This window comes from Haliaeetus albicilla, chromosome 10, assembly GCF_947461875.1.
Source record: "Haliaeetus albicilla chromosome 10, bHalAlb1.1, whole genome shotgun sequence".
NCBI lineage: Eukaryota > Metazoa > Chordata > Aves > Accipitriformes > Accipitridae > Haliaeetus > Haliaeetus albicilla.
The window spans coordinates 5,628,158-5,649,531 of NC_091492.1; the positions used below are offsets into that span (position 1 = coordinate 5,628,158).

The 21,374-nt window shown below is 39.3% G+C and overlaps 1 protein-coding gene across 1 annotated transcript in view; it reads left to right on the forward strand.

Moving 5' to 3' along the window:
• Positions 1-955: 955 nt before the first annotated feature.
• Positions 956-21,374, forward strand: part of PKD1L3 (polycystin 1 like 3, transient receptor potential channel interacting) — a 42,755-nt gene continuing 22,336 nt past the window's right edge. The window contains exons 1-19 of the mRNA XM_069793381.1: positions 956-1,409; positions 1,964-2,128; positions 5,339-5,524; positions 6,324-6,434; positions 6,864-7,011; positions 8,693-8,922; positions 9,596-10,000; positions 11,097-11,195; positions 11,914-11,963; positions 13,071-13,191; positions 13,704-13,911; positions 14,644-14,764; positions 15,026-15,167; positions 15,667-15,867; positions 16,099-16,244; positions 16,715-16,909; positions 17,767-17,892; positions 19,297-19,479; positions 21,119-21,243. Of these exons, the coding sequence (XP_069649482.1) occupies positions 956-1,409; positions 1,964-2,128; positions 5,339-5,524; positions 6,324-6,434; positions 6,864-7,011; positions 8,693-8,922; positions 9,596-10,000; positions 11,097-11,195; positions 11,914-11,963; positions 13,071-13,191; positions 13,704-13,911; positions 14,644-14,764; positions 15,026-15,167; positions 15,667-15,867; positions 16,099-16,244; positions 16,715-16,909; positions 17,767-17,892; positions 19,297-19,479; positions 21,119-21,243 (3,416 nt within the window). The remainder of the gene's footprint in view (positions 1,410-1,963; positions 2,129-5,338; positions 5,525-6,323; positions 6,435-6,863; positions 7,012-8,692; positions 8,923-9,595; positions 10,001-11,096; positions 11,196-11,913; positions 11,964-13,070; positions 13,192-13,703; positions 13,912-14,643; positions 14,765-15,025; positions 15,168-15,666; positions 15,868-16,098; positions 16,245-16,714; positions 16,910-17,766; positions 17,893-19,296; positions 19,480-21,118; positions 21,244-21,374) is intronic.

A 21,374-nucleotide genomic window follows, 5' to 3' on the forward strand; every position in this document is an offset into this window, starting at 1 on the left:
TGCAGTTAATGCCAAGGACAGGAGGATCACAATAGCTAAAGATCCTTATTTGTACTGTATTTCTGCTAATCCAGTGGCCTTGTAAACCTGATGGGTGTCTTTTTTAAGGAAGTTCAGAAGCACTTAGGGACTTCAGCTCCTAAATGTTGTTGGGCTGGCTTCCCAAAGTCCATCAGCAGCCTTTGGAATGTGCACATAGGGCTCCCAAGTAGTTCTGATGATTAAGGCAATACTTTCATCTTTTCTAAATCACTGCTTTAACTTCTGGCCTTCTCTTCCACCTCCTAGCAGGTATAAATACTGTAGCTCTATATAGGTAAGCAGCCTAGCTTTTCGGGGATGATGGGAGCACTTCACTTGGGGTGTGGAATTCTAAACAGACACAACACTTCAAAATGAAGCTTACTTGGGACAGCTGAGATTAGCCTGTGCATGTGTAAACAGGTGGGCAGGCTAAATATGATACAATAATTATAGACATTGCATTAGCATCCAAAAGAAGCACCTCAAATAATTAGCATCCAAAAGAAGCACCTCAAATAATAGTTATTAAAAATAAAGCAATCCAAAATAATTAAATGTATCTAGAGGAGCACTGTGTGCTTTCCCATCTCATAACTCCTTGTGTTTCTCATTTTCCTCATTCTCCTTATTCTTACTGTTTTATCTCTTTGTTGTTGTTGTAAAGACCTCCAGCTTTAATGTTCACACAATGATGCCTTTGATGTAGGAGCTTTATCTCACTTTTCCACGTGTCCAACAGCAGCATATATCAACTTTATCTTCTCTGCTCATGAGAAAAGCAATACTCTAATGTCTTCTCTTCAAACTGACTTCATATGGAATGAGACATTTATACAATAGGCCTCACAATGGCCATTGCAGTGACTTTGCATCAACACTTGTGTGTATCCTCAGACACAATCACCATTATATAATAGAAGCAATCTGTTCCATGTTCTATTGCTGCTGTTGTTGCAAGCAGCAAAGAGGAAGAAGAAATGCTGATGACATGACAATGATGACATCTCAAGCTTTTGAAGAAGGCAGCAAAAAGAGTGGTGATGTGATAAGCAAGATGAGTGCCACACAGGGCACTGAGCTGAGAATGTGGCTTGGGATCGCAGTTCTAATTTCTCTTGCTGTATGTTTGGCTGTGGAGGAAGCAACCATTGATGAAGGAACCCCTTGCTCAAAGTACCAGCTAGCTTTCAACCATTCATGCTATGAGTTTGTTAGACTCCAGCATACCTTCACAAGTGCACAGAGCTGGTGTGAGAGAGGAGGAGGGCACCTTGTCTTTATTGAAAATGAAGAAACTCAAGAGTTCCTGCAAAAACATATTGATGAGGATCAGGAATGGTGGATAGGACTGATCTCAAACTCCTTGCTGAATGGAACTACTGACGGTAGGTGGTTTTGAAATCATGTCTTCTTTAGAACTGTACCAGCCCATGATGCTTAATTGACATAGTAACAAATGCGATTTGTCCGTCTGTAGACATCTGCTGAAAAGCCACTGTCTTGTTGCTGTAACTTCAGATTTATATTAAGATGTTTTAATTGCCTGCTTCACTTCCCTGTTGCATGTGGTCACCCTTTCCATTGGATCTTGTGGCTGTGTGAACACATGGTGAATTAGATCAACTTGCTGACCCAGTGAAAAAAATGTGCTGGGTTAGGTGTCCAGTGGAAGAGCAAGCTGAGCTAATTCATCACACTAGGAAGTGCTGCAAGATCTGATGCAAGGAAAATCGTGGAATCTTGAGGCTGGGAGCACAGGGGGAAGTGGCAGTGTCTCTTTTAATGATTACATCAGGTTAAATATAAAATGTAATTGAAGATCCCTGAATCACCTCTGCTTCAGTAGGAAGAGGGCTACTGTCTTGCTCTGCAGGCTCTGACTCTGTAATTGTATTACTGAGGAAAATAAACATTCAGGACAACATTACTTTGTTCACAGGGTCAATGATTTGGCTGGACACTTCAAATATAAGCTACAGTAACTGGTACAAGGATCAGCCATCTCCCTTCTCATCCACATGTGGGTACATCCTGAAGAATGCCAAGTATCGGTGGGGTGTGACTGAAAATTGCAGCCAGGAATTTGACTTCATTTGCGAGTTTGGTAAGATACACAACAGCTGGAACTGAGAAGTGAGCATGCTGTGTTCACAACTGTGCATAAATGGCCCTGTTGCTTTCAAAATGGCTGCACAATAACTTAAGCTTACTAAAAATGAACAAGCAAAAAGCCATATAACCCCAGCAGGTGCTCTTTTTGCAGTGTGCTGGTGTAAGATCTGATCCAAAGAAAGGAATACCCTGCAATCACTGGAACATGTAGGTACTTGGCAACTAGCCATTAAGATCCAGGTTTCCAATAGAGGGCTAGTAAAATAGAAATTAATCTGAGAGTGAATCTAAGTGTGTAGCAGTCCATGTCTACGGTGGCACAAGCTAGCTAGTTTAAAGGTAATTTGAATAGTGTATAACAGCATGGCTGCAAGAATAAACCCCCACAACACCATAGCACCTGAGCTAGGTGGGACCTGTATGAATGCCCTGTAAAATACTCTTCATCATAAATAATAAATATGTGCCACAATAATTTCAATTTGTAACTGAAGCAAAAATACAGCCAGGCTTCCAGAGACAACACTCCTAGCAGCCTGGAGTAAGCAAAAGTGAAAGCAAGTTGTTCTTGTTTCTTCTCAGACCCTTCCATAGGTAAAGTTTGAGGGCTTCCCCAGGCAGGAACCTGTACTTCCTGGTGGCATTTGAGTGCTCAGACTGAAAATCTACAGACATTGTGTCCCTTAAATTGTGACTTGGAACAAACAGTCCTGGAAAGGAATGCCAGCAATATCATCCCCATTCGACATACAGATATGAGGGGAACTTGTGTTCCTCGCACTTTGCACATAAGCCAAGCATTTTAAACCGCAACTAGAACTAAGCTTGTAAGCACTGGAAGGACAGTCTGGCTGTAGGTTCACTAATGTAAGAGGTCTTTGAATCCAGTATGCAAGTACAGGTTTCCACAAGCCGTAGAATTGCTACTGCAATTCTGGTCCAGTATTGTACTACTTCTGACATAATTAACAAGTCGTTCCACAATCAGCAAAACTAATAAAGTTTTGTTTCCAGTCCTGATTTTCTGTTCCACATCCCCTCCCTACTCTCCTCCTCAGCACTCCCAGTTCACTCCCATATCCCCAGCACATCCCACCTCTGCAAATACTTTTGACTCCCTCAGCTCCCTCCCCTGCAGTTCTGCAGCTGCTCCAGAGCTCCAGCTGTATGTGCTGGCCAGTTGAATCCCATAACGTGGAATAGATAAACATTGGGTTATAACCTCTACTTCTAATAGAGGCACTGATGTAGCTCTTTCTCTTCTACCTAGCTATTGATTTTCATGAAATTTTAGGGTGTTTTGAGGTTTATATCTATACATCAGGTTTGGCTGAAGATGACTAACATTAAAAATGATTGGGGGAGAGGAAATTGGCAGACAGCACAATCCCTTAAGCTTATTTTCCTTGCAAAGACAGACTAAAATTATTTTTCCATTACAACCACGGTAGACAACTGTCTGTTTATAAGGAAACTATCATCTGTTACCATAGAATCTGACTTAAAGCCCATTAAATTCAAAGAGTGTTTGCATTATTGAGCAACAATGTCCTACACTACATCCATCATTCCATTACCCACAAACTGAGAACAGATTGAGGCAATTATAACCTTATTTTCAGTATTTACAGCCCATGTCCATTAATACACATACATATTTCAATAACAGATTAGACTCCTCTTTTGCCAGCTTTGCTTGCAAGGAATTAGATCCAATATCCCAAAGAAACAGGGACAATATTTTAATTAGTTTCTCTGGGTGTTCAATGTTTGGAAGTTCCCGCAACAGTGCTTCAGTTTGTCTCTGTGAAACAGGCATAGTGATACTCAACACGTTCGCACACAGCTACTGTGAAGCTTGACTAACATTAATGTTGGGTTTGAAACTTCAAATGAAACATATAGGTAGCTCCAAATGGTACCACTATTTGAATTTAATATCTCTGATTCCTGATAACTTGTCTACTTGATCATCTGAGCTAGGTATATGTGTACAAACAACTAACAGACAGTGTATTGTCTTCATCCTTTCTTTGGCCATCAATCCTAGCATTATTTGTGTTTCTCAACGTAAGTAGGAAACTTTCCGTATTATTATTTCTTATTATTTCTATTCTAGTATTTGGTGCTCTGTAGGTTAGCAATTTGTTGTAGTAAAAATACTTGAATTGAACCAGGGTTTGTACACAGGAACACAAACCAGGTTCTGTCCATCTTTCCATGTAAAAGCTGCTGAGACAGCAAACACTATGGGAACTCTCTATACAAAGTAAAGAACAAAAAAATGCACGAGATTAGAATTATCAGAATTTAACAGCAAATTATTTTTCAGGCTTATTTAGAGAGCTCTAATCTGTAAACTGATCATGTTGCTATAGTTACAGCCAGGCTTAGATTTAGACTTTAAATAACAATAGCACACAATTACTGCAGTGTGCACACATTGGCACTGTTAATCAAGGTACTTAAGGGGGATGATCAAAACAGCAACTGGAGGACAATGTATTTCAGCTGAGACAGCTGAAACAAAGACATTATTTTACAACACCCCCATATGAAAGCAGTCTTTCGCATCCTCCTCTTGAGGGTATTAAGTATCCTGATTACTACAGGATGCTAAGAATTCTGAAAGATAATTAACTGTCCCAGATTAATCAAAGAATGAGGTGTACGCATTTAGACATATGACCTTACTCATTTGAGCAGTCCTGCCGAATGAAGTCAGTCGAATATCACACAGGAACAAAGGTGTCTCTGTAGCAGAAATGGGATCAGGTCCCATACTTAATATGCAAACTATTCTCCAGAGCAATTACCTGAATATCATGCAAATCATACACTGCCACAAGGCTCTTGTGGAAGTAGGGAGTAACACTAAACCTTCCAGTATTGCAGGTCAAACAAATGCTAAGTGTTTTCCACAAAAATATGAGGGTTTTTTAATTAAAATATTTTAGTTTATTAAATATGTTCTCAAATTTTTGTTTAAGGCAGTAAAACCCATAAATCTATTACTTTGGATTTTAAAAAAGGAAAAATATTTTATTCTTTGTTCTTTTTTTATTATTATTTTCTTAATTGTTTCGCTTAGAAGGGAGAAAAGGGAAGAAAAGAGAAACCAAAAAAAGGGATATGCAGGAGAATTGTAGCAGGATTTTTCAGAAATTCAAGAAGTTAAATCTGATTTTTTTTCTTCTGTTAGAATCTGGCCAGAGCATTGCTTGTGATAATTACAATGCCACTGTACAGTGTGGATCAGGAGAAGTTATTCAAATTGGAGAGAGCTTCTATGGACGGAAGACTCCTCACTACTGTGTATCAGAGACTCCTCTCCAGTATGATACAGATGAAGACTGTAGCTGGATCAGTGTCAAAGACGAAGTAGCAGGTAGCATCTTACGACATTGCTTGTCAGAAGCACAGAGTATGTGCCAAAGTTCTTGGTCCCTAAAATACTTTATCTTGTATTTCAGTAGAGTTAGTGAATGGGGAAGTGACTTATTCCTAAAATGAAGGGAATCACAGAGAACTGATGTGGAGGAGGTTCCCACAGGGGTCTGGATGGAAAGGAGGGACTTTGTGAGGAGCAAAGATTCAGAGAAGGAGAGGGGGAGCAAATGGAGAACAAGGGCGTACCTGGTTCCTCTTGCTGTGTGAAGAAAACATGTGAACACACTGATCCCTGATTAACTCAATGGGAGACCCTAGGTTTGACAGAGATGGAAGAGAACACATCCATACAAACCTAACTCCAAACCAGGAGGGGTGAAAAGGCTGGCACCCATGGGGACACGGGGGTAGGAGGGATCTGCTGCTGCCTGCCATGTGTCAAGTACACAGCCTGCTGGAGATACAGGGCTCCACTGCTTGCCAGACTAAACAGTGACTGGGGCCTGTCCCTATAGTAATTCTTTAGGCATCCAGCCCAAATTAAACAAAACACATAACTTCTTTTTTTTTTAGCCCTCTCTAACTCAGCTTTATTCCAATAAAGCCAAATGGTGCTAAGAAATACCAGGCAACAAGCAACACACCAAAGTCAAAGTGATGTGGGAGTTTGTCTAGAAATCAGTGACATGATATTGCTCCCCCTCCCCTTTTTGTTTCTGTAATCATGTCTCATCTGCGCTGTTGCGACAGTCAAAGACAAAACCCACTAGTTCATATGAAACGGTCCTTCTTTCCAGGCCAGTGTCATGGTCTTCAGGCCTGCCAGGTGGCAGCGGATGGCACTTTCTTTGGAGATCCTTGTCCAACTTCTGGAAGCTATTTGTCTATTCAGTACCACTGCAAGGAAGGTAAGTGGGAGGGGGCTGTCAACACCAAAAACCTGTTCTGCTCTTTGCTGTAACACCATGACCATTCGTATTTATCTTAAAAATTACTGCTCCATCCTCAGGGAAGAACCTGGAACAGCAGTGCCCACTGAAAATATTGAAGGCAAAAAAATTTAGCTTCCCTGACCTAACTGAAGGTTTTTGATAGGATATGAAGCCAGGAAATTCAGACACATAAAATACACTTGAATGAAATTATGTTCCAACAAGAATCTTGACCAGTAGGTACGGAGAAGAATCAGCTCTCTGTCATGCCACCAATGTACTCAAATTAGCAGTTGTATCAAATCTGTTTTGGAGAAGGCCTGCTCTCAATACATGGAAATTAACTGAATTATGTAAGAAATGTAGACAAACAATGACATTGAATTCTGTCATTATGTTTCACAGGTCTGCAGCTGGTTGTAACAGATGTATGCTTTGTCTTTGAAAATATCATGGTCACTTTGAACTGGCTGCTCTTTCCGTACTCTGGCAACCTTTCCTGTATCATTAGCACTGGAGATGGCCACACTATTGATCCTTACTACCCTCTAACGTAAGATAAATCCTTCATGTATCATCAGACAAACAGTAGATTTCACTGCTTGCATTTTATTGAATGCTTCCAGTCTCTTAAATGAGATGTTAAAAATTAAGTAGATTAATAATAGACCATACATACAAGACACTTGGGTTCTGCAGAAACTTGTTTTTATATTAATACAAAATTTTAAGTCAAGCTGCCAACCATAATCATTCTTCTGCTTATTATGACAAGTTATTCCTATTTCTTACTAAGAGAATTTATTCCAGATCCTAAGACACAAAATTACTAAAAACATGTCAGTAATTGCCAAAGAAACAGGCAAGCATTATTTTCTTAAGTTTAAAGAGTATTTTTTGATAAAATTTAAAATAATACAATGGCATTCTGAAGTTTTTCTTTTGTTTAATTGCATAAAAATTTTGTCTTTAAAAGATCAAACTTTTTCTGCTGGATTTAAAAATCAGATTTTGTTGTAATGCTAGGAATGACAGAGAATGACTCTAGAAATTTATTTGTCTACTAATGGAATCCTACTTGAGTCAGCTAGAAAAATAAGTAGAAGAATGAAAACAAAAAAGTAGTAATGTACTAGAAACAGTAAACATTCTTTCAGAGCTACAGATACAGGCCTATAGCTGTAAAGGACTTGAAGAAAAATCTTTGATAGTGAACCTTTAAGTAAAATGTATTTGCCAGCTGTAAGCAGAGGCTTGCTGTTTTTATGGGAAGCCCTTTTACTTCAGATACTAAATGGCTTGCAGTCATGCTTATCTGTTTTCTGTGTCTAGTTTGATATCCACTCTTACAGGAATTGCCTTTTCTGTTTCTTGTCATTTGCATGTTTTTGAAGTCCAGTTAGAATGAAACCTTTTTCTTCATTAAAACAACTAATGAAAAATATGCATTATCAAGGATGATATGTCCTGGTCTTTGCATTTGCTAGGTGGTACCATGATAAGAATATAAAGAGTTCAGGAAGAATAGTGTTAGGAATATTACTTATTTGCCTTCCATGGTGTATATCATTCAAGAAGGATATCCTTAGGTTCTTTTCACCATCTCCTTATGCTTGTTAGTAATAACAGCAACTACCACAGACTTCTTCATATCCGTTAATTTCCTATCACTATCATGACCAGAGCTGCACCAAACCCATGAGTGAAGAGACATTTTTGCTAGCATGAGCAAGTATAGAAGCAGCTGACTTTAAAAAAAAAAAAAAAGAGCAAGGGAGTGCTCTGACAAAATGCTGAGCAGCCTCAGATTCCACTGATATATCTAAGAGACAGTAAATCGGGAATAAAATAAAGAATAGAGAATTAAGAGCACTGTTAAATTGTTCTAATGTGCATAGTCACATGTCTGTGCTCAGAGCCAACAAGTCACAAACCAGATCTAATGCTGCATGTTATTGAAATGTGATCTACCTACTTTACAGCAAAATGTTTCCACCCTTTTAGATAGGCTTTGAGAATGACCACTGCTGATATACATCCTTAATGACACTGTAGCTGGAACAAAGGAACTTCAACCCTAAAAATTCTATGTAAATAAACGAGGGATTACAGTGATTGCAGGAGAGCTGAGTCAGGTCAGAAATTTGGGAACTATGGCCACTGTTATCACGTAAGGCTAAGGACTTCCCAGGACACTCTTCCACAACAAGCAGCTTGTTCTCTTTCTGTTCTAGACTGGTCAGCAACATCACATATAGATATTCATCTCCTGGAGAGTTTACTGTTTTTGTGGAATGCACCACCAGTGAATGGCATGTGACGGCACAGAAGCGGGTGACTGTTCAAGATAAGATGGATCAATTAAGCATTACTGGGTGCTACAGCCAGTACGAATCTGGGAACAGCTCTCACTGCCGTACACTGTATGGGGAGTTGTTGTGGATTCAAGTTGAACTCAATGGAGGTGAGGGTAATTACTCTACATGATTTAACTGGCAGGCTAAATATTATGCCACCCATGGGATAGAAGCAGGATTTTCATTGTGCAAAACAATACTTCTTTTTAGTGAATGCTTTCCCTCGAATTGTTGCATTCCTGCAACTGAATGCTCTCAGCTCCATTGGAGGGGTTCTTTCTCAGACCTATTACACCACCTCAAACATAAGTATAAACCGTTTTTCCCTCTACGCAATGTTGACAAAGCATGAGCATAACTTCAGTCACATGAATCCACATGAAGACAATAAGAATATTTTCATATTTGAAGTTAGGAATCCACAGAAATGCTTCTCTGAGCATAAGAGGATTCCACACTGAGCAGGTCACATTTGCTGGTGTACATTTCGTTCTCACTTCAAGTTCCTGGAATCCACATATATGCTTAAAAAATAAAATTCAGTAGTGTATATTTGAATTCTTTTGACTGCCCTAACACTCCCAGCAGAAAACACATGATAAGACTTCCACAGGGAGTCTAGAGGGGCACAAAAGCACCTGAAGTGACTTTATTAAAAATGATTGCATTTCTGCAGTGTTCTTATGAGTCCTTTATAAATAACTGAATGCTGCACAAAGCAGGCAGAATCGGATGGCCTATTACACAAGCTGTGAGAAATTTTGAACTGTTTTTTTGCAGGCAATGGAGTGACCTACACTATATTAGCAGATAACATGACACTCACTGCATCCAGAGCAAAGGAAGGAATTATCCCTCACAATCTGACACTCGACAGTGCCTCTCAAGAACTGCTAGGCCCAGGGATACATCAGCTGGAAATCCGAGCATCCAGCAACACAACTGCATCGGATATCTCTGAGAGTATTGCTGTTCAGTTAATTGAGCCAGTATCTGGTCTTCAGGCTGCATTAGCTTCTCACACTTTGCAGCTAGGGGAGAATTTGGAGATTAATGTCTCTGTGTCTCATGGTGCCCCAGATAAGCTGAAGTTTGAGGTGATTGGACCTAATGAAACTCATGCTCACAAAGAAGATGGCCCTCATGGGGAACCTCGAACGTACATCATTCCCATGCACTCTGAAGGTACAGCATGCTGACGTCTTCTGTATTTCTGAGACACTCACAGCTGAGTAGAGGAGTTCACATAAGCAGTCACAGCACCCTGGGGTAGGGGACAATATCGTAAAGCTGAATTTGGTAGCTTTTCTAACTGCTCAAACTTGGTCTGCAGTACAGTCTTGTTGACTTGTAAGTGAGCTAAAAAAATTGAACTGCCAAATGGGTCTCAATATGGAGACTGAAATGAAGGCTTCACCTGATTTTTGCATACAAAAGACATAGTGAAACAGGGTTTATTTTTTCATGACACAATCTGATTCAAGTACAAATGATGACATTTTCCTGAATCACTAAGTGTTTTCCTCCTATTTGTTCATATGTATAACTTCTCAAGTTTACACTCCTCTGCATTTTACACTGCAGTAATTAATAATCTGAGGAGTTCTCAGTAGACATGACAAAGGAAAGGGGAGCTTTTCTGTGCATTGGTCTCCAACACGTAGTTTTTGTTGGACTTACTTATGAATGAGCTTTTTAGTAATTTTTTCTTTCCATTATTAAGAAATCAAAGCCTTTTAAAATGTGGGATTAGGGAGATTGTCCTTAAGAGTTAATTCAGTGGCAGAAGACAAAAAAGTTTCCTCCTCTGATGAACTAGTCAAATCCCATGCCAAAGCTGGAGCACTAGAAGCTAATTATGATTTCATTTTATGTATTAAAATTATTCAAAATTAAAAGTTTTATTGGGTCTCCCTATACCCATTTGAACATCCCTTCCCTTCAGGCAGAAATTTTCAAACAAGACAGCTGCTCTCTCAAGATGCCTAAACTCATTTGGACTCCAGTACTTGCATACCTCTAGTTTCCTCTGTGGTAATATCATAGCCAGCTGACAAAGAATAGCATTGAAAGTGCTAGGACAAAGGCAGCTGAGTTATTAAAAAGCTGAGATAAAGGGGAAGAACATTCCTTGAAAAGCCTTTGAACAGTGGAAACTCATCAGAGAACCCCCAAAGCTCTTAAGAGAAAAGGAGGATTTTCTTCACAAATTGGATTTTATATTCCAAACAAGCTGGACTGGTCCCACTGCTATTCTTAACTGGCCATTTGCCTTCTCTAGGTACTTTCCTAGTGAAAGTGGTGGCCATGAATACTTTCTCAAACATGAGTCTGGATCTTGGGTTCATCATGGTGCTGGCAAACAGTTCTCATAAAAAAGGTAATTGCATTAATCTGGCAGTGCTGGTTTTGACCACATAAGTGTCTTTTTGCAATCAGAGCATTTCATGGAGTGTTTATGGTTTGCATCTAGTAATTGCTTTCCTTCCAGCAACAGTGCTGAAAACTTTTGTGGAGGCTTCTGCCTGATGAAGGCAGATTCCCTGGCTTTGAAGTAGTCATAAATTAGCATCACTCTGTATATGTTACACATCGCACATTAGCTATTTGTCTTAGAAATAATTAGTGAAGTTTATGGCTTGGGACATAGCTCTGAAACCAGGAAACATTTGCATCACAGCAGTCTCATAAATTGCTGTCAGTAAATGCTTCTAGATGGCTCGTCCTTACATTTACAAGTGCAGATTATACCAGGAATAAAGTGACTTAGTACTAATCCTATTCAGACTTTTCCAGTGCTTTCCCTCAATTTTTCTTTGTACATCAATGAAACTCCATCACTTTCTGTGAATTTATTTTGATTTACACCATTATGTTTGAAGAATCAGGATCTTCTTTATAGTATGTGATTAGCTTGTTGTTACAATTTTACCTATTATAACTAGACCGTTTATCACAGTTCTAGCGTCTGATTCTTATAGCTCTATCTTTCAGACTGTCGGTAGTCAAATCCTGTGTATTTAAGTCATATTCACTAAGGATGTCTGAAAGCTTCACAGATAGCACTAAAATATTCTGCTCTTTTTTCTATTAAACAGATTCTTCTAAGGAACAAGGCAGCTCCAAAACAAATACCCAAAAGACAAATGTAAGTATTACTTAGGGATCTTTAAAATTGAAATGCTTAGAAATTTTTCTTACCAGTAGAATTGCTGCATAAGATATTGAGAAGACATATTTATAGCATAGTAGATGATGGACTAGATTTTCTGTATCCCATATGGTTTCACATAAAATCTACACCAAAACTCTCTGAGACAAATGTGTTTACAGGCATTTGATCTACAATTCATAAAAGCCTGCAAGTAACAATTACAAGGTTAGAGAAAATGAACTCTTCACAATGATTCAGTTTTGGAAGTTGAAATGTGCTTAGATGAATATTTAATTTATCTACTTGACTAATGCAAACCTCTCTTTGAGGAGTTATCCTTCAAGCAGAGTTTAATATATTTTTATATTATTTCTAAGTGTTTTCTGCTTCTGTATTGGAATGTTTACATTACTTTGCAAAGAAGAAATTGCCAGTTTATCGCAAATGAATTGCTAGCAGCTGCACAAATTTAAATAGTAAAATTGCCAGATAGAATATTCTATTATCATCTTAAAGGTCTAGTTTTTAACTATAACAGTAGCAGACAGATGTCTGCTATAGGACATATGCTGCTTCACAAGAAGGCATCATGCTTTACAGATTGCCTGTAAGAATATATTGCATCAGAGGAATATAAATCTAATTCAAAACTAAGTTTATCACAGTTTGTTGCACAGAAAGACAAATTCAGCTACCTCCTCCTTCTCTTTATCTATAGCTGTAATATATCCAATTCAGATAAAAAAGGAATGTACTAGAAGATGTACTAGAAGACAAATGATTGTCCAAGGGTTAAAAGTCTTGGTCCAGAAGTGGAAAATTAATAGGAATTAGTTTCCTAAGTACCTGCATTACTTTTGAAAATGGGAGCTGGGCTCCTAAGCTACTTACGTGTTTGGGAGTATTTTGCCACACAATTTCTCTGTGCCATCTGCTTCTACTTCCATACTACCACTCATCAGGGAAAGATCATTTAAACTACAGATCTGCATACAGTGATTTGGGGTCTAAACTTTCAGACCTTTTTCATTATCAAGAAGCAAGATATGTATGTGTTTATACATGCTCCTGTCCTAACTGATAAGTCTACTTATTATTTAGGATCACAAAAGAAAAAACAAAATATATATTAAACCGAGTCGCCATGTGGATCCCTTCACAACTGTTACTCTTGGCTGGCCAGACAACAACAATAATAATTCCAGTTTTATCTGGTCCTGTGGTATGTGCATTTCCTGAACTTTTTCTACCAACTTCTATTTGATCAGTAACAAACGCACTGCAATGTCAGATCAAGTGGTGAAATCTGACTAAAGGATGGTATACTCTCTGGCTCTAAAGTTTGCCACTCACTGTACGTGAAGAATGTCCTTCCACCTTACCCTGGTTTTAACACCAAACTAATTATGATATATAATATGGCATAATACTCAGATTTGTCTTTTCCCAAAGGTTTCAATTTTTCAGGATGTGCCTGTTCTAAGCCCTCACTCTCATAGCCAAGAACTAGTCCCAAACTAGTTCTTGAAAACTGGATTGAGATTCAGGACATCTGTGTTTGTCCCCATATTTATCCCTGACCTCATACATTACTTTGAAGAAGTCAGGCTGTACTCTGATTACCCACTCTTTAAATTGGGTTCAGGAAACTTGTTTGCTCTATGGCAGGAAAGTCCTTTACAAGAGACACGGGATGTTATGACTATTCTAATTATAGAGGAAATGTTTGTGCAGGAGCTTGCTGGCCTGCGTGGAATGAATGTGTGCAGCAACAGATAATCCTAACCAACCAAACTGAGGTGCAAATCCCACCTTCCTGCCTTCCTCCTCCAAAGTCAGCAGTGACTGTCAGGGTTACAGTCCGAAACCATGGCAATGAAGAGAGGCGGGACGAGCAATGTCTCTATGTGACGGCAAAACAAGAACTGCAACTGAAAATCAGGTCTGTTTTTAAACCCTAGTAGTCACTGGTTAATATTATTACTGCACATACATAGTGTAAGGCCACAGTTACCAAAAATAATGAAAATAAAGTAATAATGTACTTATTGTTGTAAATCTATTTATAACTTACCATCATAGGAATTACAGACAAGATGAGTCTTGCTGCATTTTCCAATCCACATTTCTGAACATAATCTTTTTATAAACTGAATAATATTCTTCCCAAAACCATTTAGGGATTTTGAACCCCCTACATCCTTTCAATGTTGGAGATCTCCATATGCACATCTCATTGAAACAATGGGAATAAAATGCTGTAAGATATGTCTGAAATTTCTACTAGACACCCAGATACACATTACTGCCTTAAAAAAAATCTGTTCTTCAAGAGTCTAGTGCCTCATTAAAGAGCAGTGGCATTTCGATGATCTATTAATGTAATCATATCAGGAGCTTAAATAGAGGCAGGCTTCATTTGAGAGCCTGAATCAGTTTTGCAATATAAATAGTTTGCAGGTTCTGGTCCTCAGTCGTGTTGAAAATGGAGATGAAGGTTCCTAAATCTCTTGCTTTAAAATTAAGTATTTCACTATTTGTGAGTCATGTGTCACCTGTTTCACGTTGCAGGGCTTTTGCAGATTTTCATCAAATGAGACTAAACCAATCAACATCAAGGACTGTGACATCTCATACAGTTACTACCTGTAACTACCATCTTAATTCCTTACAGATGTGAGGCAAACTGCAAGCCAGTGAATGCGAGTGATGAAGTTGTTTTGAGTGTCTCTGAACAGAAGGATTCCCAGGCCATATATTATAACTGGTATTTAGATAACACGTTCCAAAGCAAGGTGAGAGCATCAGATTCGTCAGAAATACTGCACACAAAAAAAAAAACATCCATCCTGAGGGAAAGCCACGTGGCCTCGGAGTGATACTTTGTCAAACGGACGCTTTAGAAATAATGGTGAAGGCTGAGACAACGGGGTGCCTGGTTTGGGAGGGGTTATAATGAAGGGCACTAAACTGCCACCCTGCTCCTGATAAATCACAACAGAAATCACAGCAAAGAGCCTCTACTGTCATGTTTTCTTTTCTGTCTGATTTTCCAGTCTATGACCCTCCCTCTAGCCTGTGGCCTGACTGGTTTCCGGCAGAACTCTTTGAATTTGCTTCAAAGCAACACATCCATGTTAAAAATTAACAGCTCCTTCTTGCAGACACAGGGAGAAGCTTTTCAGATTAAAGTAACAGGTAGGGGCAAGCAGGGTTTTTCAGACTCCTTTGAGATAGTCTGCCGTCATGACATCACACTGACGTTACACACACATAGCCTCGCTGACAAATATGAAGTTAAATTAGTCCACAAGTTGAGAGCTGTTATTTTATATGTGTGTTCTTTGAAATAATTATGAGCTAACTTTGCTCTCAGCTGTTGCATGGCGGGACAAATTCAGTTCTCTTACTCGAAGCTGTTCATAACTTTGTTAAGGCTCATCTGGAAATGAAGTTATGCTAAATACTTGATCAAATAATACAGCTTTGCTTTATAATGCAAACACTACCATGTTTTTAATAGTTCTTTTCCTCTTATGGCTTGTTCAGTAGGGGGATTTAATTTCTGATTAGGCCTACCCTGATGTTTCTGGTGCCTGAACAAACAGCTTCATTGCTCAATAGGCAAGATTTACGTCTGAAGATCAGTGCTGTCAGGGCATGATTATTGCTGACGTTCTGCTCCCTCCACTCCCAGCAATGACTCAGCGTGGCTACGGGGAGGAAACATACCTCGTCAGCACCGTGCCTCCGCCCGAGATCCCCAGTTGTGCCGTGTCTCCCAAGCAGGGATCAGTGCTCACCACATTCACGGTCTCCTGCAGCGCTCCTTGCTTGGCAGATTCATGCCAATCTGGACATAACAGCCAGCTCACATACTGCTTCTATCTGAAATCAAGTAAGTCCTGAGGTGAACTGTTTGGCTAACTGCTTCTCCGTTTTTCTAGCAAACACTTTTACTGTTGCTAACAAGAGCAAAGGCACAACCTGCTTCTGCTCCCCAGGGAGACTGAGTTAATCAGACTGAGTTAATCAGGCCTGCACAGAGCAAGCCCAGCGTCCCCACTTCTTAGAGAATAGGAGGTGTCTGTGTGGTGTCTGGTAGGTGACCCCCTCTTTCCTGTTTCAGATTCTCTCCTGCACTGTGGCCCGGATCCTGAACTCTTCCCAGTTTATCTTCCACTTGGAGAAGAGGAAAATAATTTCATTTTACATATGACAATTACTGTTAGCAACAGCTATGGTGATACAGTTCAAACTAATGCTTCGGTGAAGGTACACAGAAGAATTATTTTATTTCAAGATCTCTCAAGTTGATACGTAACCTGCGATTCACTTTTGGAGCTTCTTCCCATTTCATACTTATTAGTTCCCTTTGAATGTGCCATAATCACCATTTTCCTATCTAACAGAGACTATTCTCTGTGGACTCAAGGTCGTCAAAACAATCTTCCACTGTCCTTTCTCTAGGAAAGAAATTTAAAAGATGATCTGTTTGGACATTGAGCAGCATAAGCTGTATTTAGTGAGTCTGGAGTTACTCTATGTAGGCCCCAGAAAACTTCTGCTTCTTCCACAGTACGGCGATCCTTATCAGGCCACTAAAAATAAAACATTAAAAATTGGGAACACAAAGTTTTCTGTCTCATTCTAGCTAGGCTGTCAATAAGATCATCGTGGAAGTGGTTCAAAGATAACTATAATAGCGTTAGCAACGTTAAGAGCATATCTGATTTCTTCATCAGGTTGGACATGCAGATACGATCGATGGGAACCTGATCCTGCAGGCTATTGTATCTGAGAAGGCAAACACCATCCTAAAAGATGGGAACAACAGCATGAGTCTTTTCCAGCTGTATAAGTCAGTGACATCAGTCCTCAATCAGGACATGCAAGAGGAAAGCTTTAACATATCTTTACAGACAGACACACGAAAAGAGGTCAGCCAGACACTTGTTTTCTTGCAGTACAATGCAATATAATGGACTCTTCATATTCTTTGTCAGCTCTTAAGTAATAAAAAGCTTATATATCACCCCCTGAAATCAATGGAGGTTTCAAGTTTCTAGTATCTGTCTCAGTGTTTGGCACAGGTTTCAGCTATTTTTCACTATTTGCCCACCTAAATAATTTGTTTTATCGTCCATCAGTAAAAGAATTCATTCTCAATTGTTATTGCATTAACTTAAACTAATTTGGATGGTCTTTTTAAACTTAAAATCAATCTGATTTTCCACAAACAATTTAAATATTAACAAAATGGCCTCTCCTGTGGGAGAAATATCCTATCTAATTTTCCCCAAAAGTACTAGATGGCAGGTAATTTTAGTTTGTTCCTTTCAGCTACCAGCTTATGTTTCAGTTATAAGCTTATATTTGTACAGTGCTTTGAGTGCCTCAGATTAAAATATCTAGAAAAATGCAATGTATCCTTCAATTACGATTCATTGTTTAAGTAACATCAATCATACATGACTCTGCTTTCTCTGGAAGCAGCATTTATACAGCAATTCACATACATTAGTACAAATTCTCACAAGTAACTCTCCTTGCTATTAATGGATGTTGAGTGCATAAATTCTCTGTGCTGGGAGGTAACATAAAACTTGTGATTATACATTTACAAAGGCAAGTGGCATCTTGTCAGTAGACCTAATATCAGTTCAAATGATCCTTGTTGTGGAGTCTTACTCTACCACATGATTTACAGCAAGCCTAGCTGTCAATATACAGCACTACTTGCACAGTCCTAATTAGCATCTTATTCCTTTGCCTAATTATCCCTTTTCATCCCAAGCTCCGAGGGCTGATGCTGACAACTCTCTCTGCTGTTAACGTAACATCAGTGCAGACTGCTCTTAAGATGTCAGAAGTACTGAAAGAAATCACTTACAGGAGTGAAGAGCTGTCTGTCTCAGCTCAGGTAAGAAACAATGCATCTTATATCATCTCCTCACACTAATAGTACAGACTCGATTGCACCCCACTGACCTTGGAAGAGTTTTGCTGCCTTACAGTTATGTGTTCTTTACCCATTTTTTCAACTGTACCAGCATGTGTATTTTGACCAGAAGGGAATACATTTTGCTGTTTAGAGTAAGCGAATTAGGACTCTCAGACATTGTCTCAGCAACCACGACAATCCAGGCTATGACTGTCTGGCCAGTTACATTTTATGATACATCTTCTAGATGCAAACCTTAACTTTTAGTCAGAGGCATATTAGGATCTATATTTTATCTTGTAAAGCACTCTCAGAATCCTGAAGAAAAAGAGCCCAAGAGGGTTTTTCTAGAATTGCCCAGATCCATTAGTCCCTGATCCATGCACTGTCACAAAATGCACGTAGGCAAGCAGTCAGTGAGGCAGGAACATGACAGCACCCAGAGGAACTGGGCACAAATATTCAGATTGGCCTCACAAAAGTATTTATTGAATCTTATCTGGCAACATGACATTATTAGTAGATGATGCTATTTATGCATAAGGAGTGAGCACATGGGAGGACAGAACAAACTGTCACTGGGGAAGTTTCCCAAATATGCTGGCAATAAATAGAGCTGTCCTGATTTCTGATGTATTATACAGTTGCAGCCAGACAATGTCTTGGGAGCATTTCAGCAGTATGTGGTTAACTTTGGCAAGACAAGAACATAGCTCAGCTTCAGCGCTCACCCTACAGTAAGGCTGCTAAGCGTATGCACACTGTGGGAATAGATATGTCCAAGCTTGCAGTGAACTTGCTTGGCTCCCTCACCACCCTGGGCTGAAAGCTGGCCAGTGCTTCTACAATCACAAAGCAATCACTGGCTGCATTTGGGCACAAAATAAAAATTGTAGAAGTCATTCTCCTTTGGCACTTAGCACAGCACAAGGCCAAAGCTATTACTTGCTGTTAATCCGATAGGGTTTGTGGAAATTACGATTGAAATGCTCATGCACTTGACAATATGGTGGTATTTTTTGGACACACCACCCAAAATTATAACCTAATTTACTACATTACTGTACATCTAAACTGTATGCTTGCCCAGTGTTTGACAGACAAGCTTCCTTCAGATGTTATTCATCTTTTTTATGGATTAAATCTGTAGAAGCAGGCTACATTTTTCAGGTCTGTATTACATGTTAGTATACCATCTAGTATATCATCTTTATTGGCGTTTGAGGTATTACCCCAGCACAAATAATTATAGTAAAAATAGAGTTAGGCACAAATAGTCCCATGAGATTACTTATGTTGCAATATTCAGTAAATGACACAAGTGTCACTTCTGTCATTTGTAGTACCAACACATATAAACTTATCCCCTTGTTTCCCATGCAGGTGGAAGCTAGCAACACTCTAAAAGATGTCAGTGCTTCCTTGCTCACTGTAAACACAGAGGACAGCAGAGATGATCAGAAGCTAAAGGATGCAGCCAACTATCTATTTAATGCAGTGAGCAATGTTCTTAAAGCTTCTGTAGAAATCAGAGCTGCAAACACTTCAGTGCCAGAGGCAGAACAGGTAATTTTGATTTTGTCCAGTTTGTAGTGGACTGTGTGTGAACATTTGCTTGCTTTGGAAGGTTTTTAAGAGTTCTGCTGCCTCTCATATATTTAAATGGGCATTGGGTAGGGTTCATTGTGACACTATGATGGACTTGAATATCAAAGGAAACTTCTCCCCAGTTAGACCCGTTAGACTGAACAGTCTGCTAATGAAGATGATAGAAGTCTCTTAAGATTTGTTACGTTTAAAGCTGAACAGGGCAGAGCACTGGAGAACACAGCATCCGTGCACGACCTTGTTGTGGTTTAACCCCAGCCAGCAGCTAAGCACCATGCAGCCACTCACTCACTTCCTCCCCACCCAGTGGGTTGGGGGAGAAAATTGGGAAAAAAAAGGTAGAACTCATGGGTTGAGATAAGAACAGTTTAGTAGAACAGAAAGGAAGAAAATAATAATGATAATAGTAACAATAATAAAATTACAATAATAATAAAAGGATTGCAATATACAAAACAAGTGACGCACAATGCAATTGCTCACCACTTGCCAATCGATGCCCAGTTAGCTCCTGAGCATTGATCCCCCCCCCAGGCCAACTCCCCCCAATTTATATACTGGGCATGATGTCACATGGTCTGGAATACCCCTTTGGCCAGTTTGGGTCAGCTGTCCTGGCTGTGTCCCCTCCCAGCTTCTTGTGCCCCTCCAGCCTTCTTGCTGGCTGGGCATGAGAAGCTGAAAAATCCTTGACTTAGTATAAACACTACTTAGCAACAGCTGAAAACATCAGTGTGTTATCAACATTCTTCTCATACTGAATCCAAAACATAACACTATACCAGCTACTAGAAAGAAAATTAACTCTATCCCAGCTGAAACCAGGAGAGACCTCTAATGGATGACAAGCACACAGAGATTTTTATCAGATTTGATTCTATCCCCTCCTTTTGCCCCATAATTCAAGGAAGCCACAGGTATTCAATATTCATGATGCAAATCAGCTCTGGTTGCTGCCTACACTTTTTCAGAAAGCCCACTCTGATTTTCTATTCAGAATTATGCAATGTGTTCATTTTGTCCTATCCTTTCCTATCTATATGCGAATTGTCACAGTTGCCTTTGTGTGCTTCCTGGGCTGAACGTACTTTAACTTTCATCACTGCAAGGGAGTAGGGCATGAAATAAATCTAACCTGAGAGAAAAGGTTATGAACTGTTTGAACTCCCCCAGGATAACACACTAATAACACCCAATTAATACAAAACTACATCTTGCTTTTGCAAGTAACTAAACACTAAAGTGTGCAGCAAAAGGGCATTAATGTACAGAAGTGCATGAATATATTGCATTAAATTGATGTCATGTTTGTAGTGCTTCAAATTTCAATTTGTAGATGTTATAAATAATAGAACATAAAAGTAAAAGCTGTAAGATATTTATTTGCTGTCTGCAATGTTTTAATGAGAATTACAGAAATTGAATTGCTGATTACAATAACTTTCTCTGAGATTAGGAAGCACATCACCAAGTTTGCCAGCTTTGTAAGACACTGAAAATCAGTATTTGTTCCTAAAAGGATGTAAAGGCAAATAATGTGCACCTTGATGATTCTGAGGAGCTTTGTTGCAAGTTTCCTCCTCTAATCCTTTTCCAGAGTTCAATGTCGCACCAGCTCCTGAATACAGTTGAAAATCTACAGAGTGCCCTTCTGTTTGGGAAAGAACCCGATGATGAACCAACAGTCCTTACCACTCCTTCTGCCACAATGTATATACACAGGTAACAGTAACAGTGTGTCCCATCTAGGCTCCTGATAGTTAATCAAATTTGCCCCAAATATTCATTACATTGTCCTTAAATGGAACAACCCAACTACATATTGTAGCATAATGACAACTTCAACAGTGCAA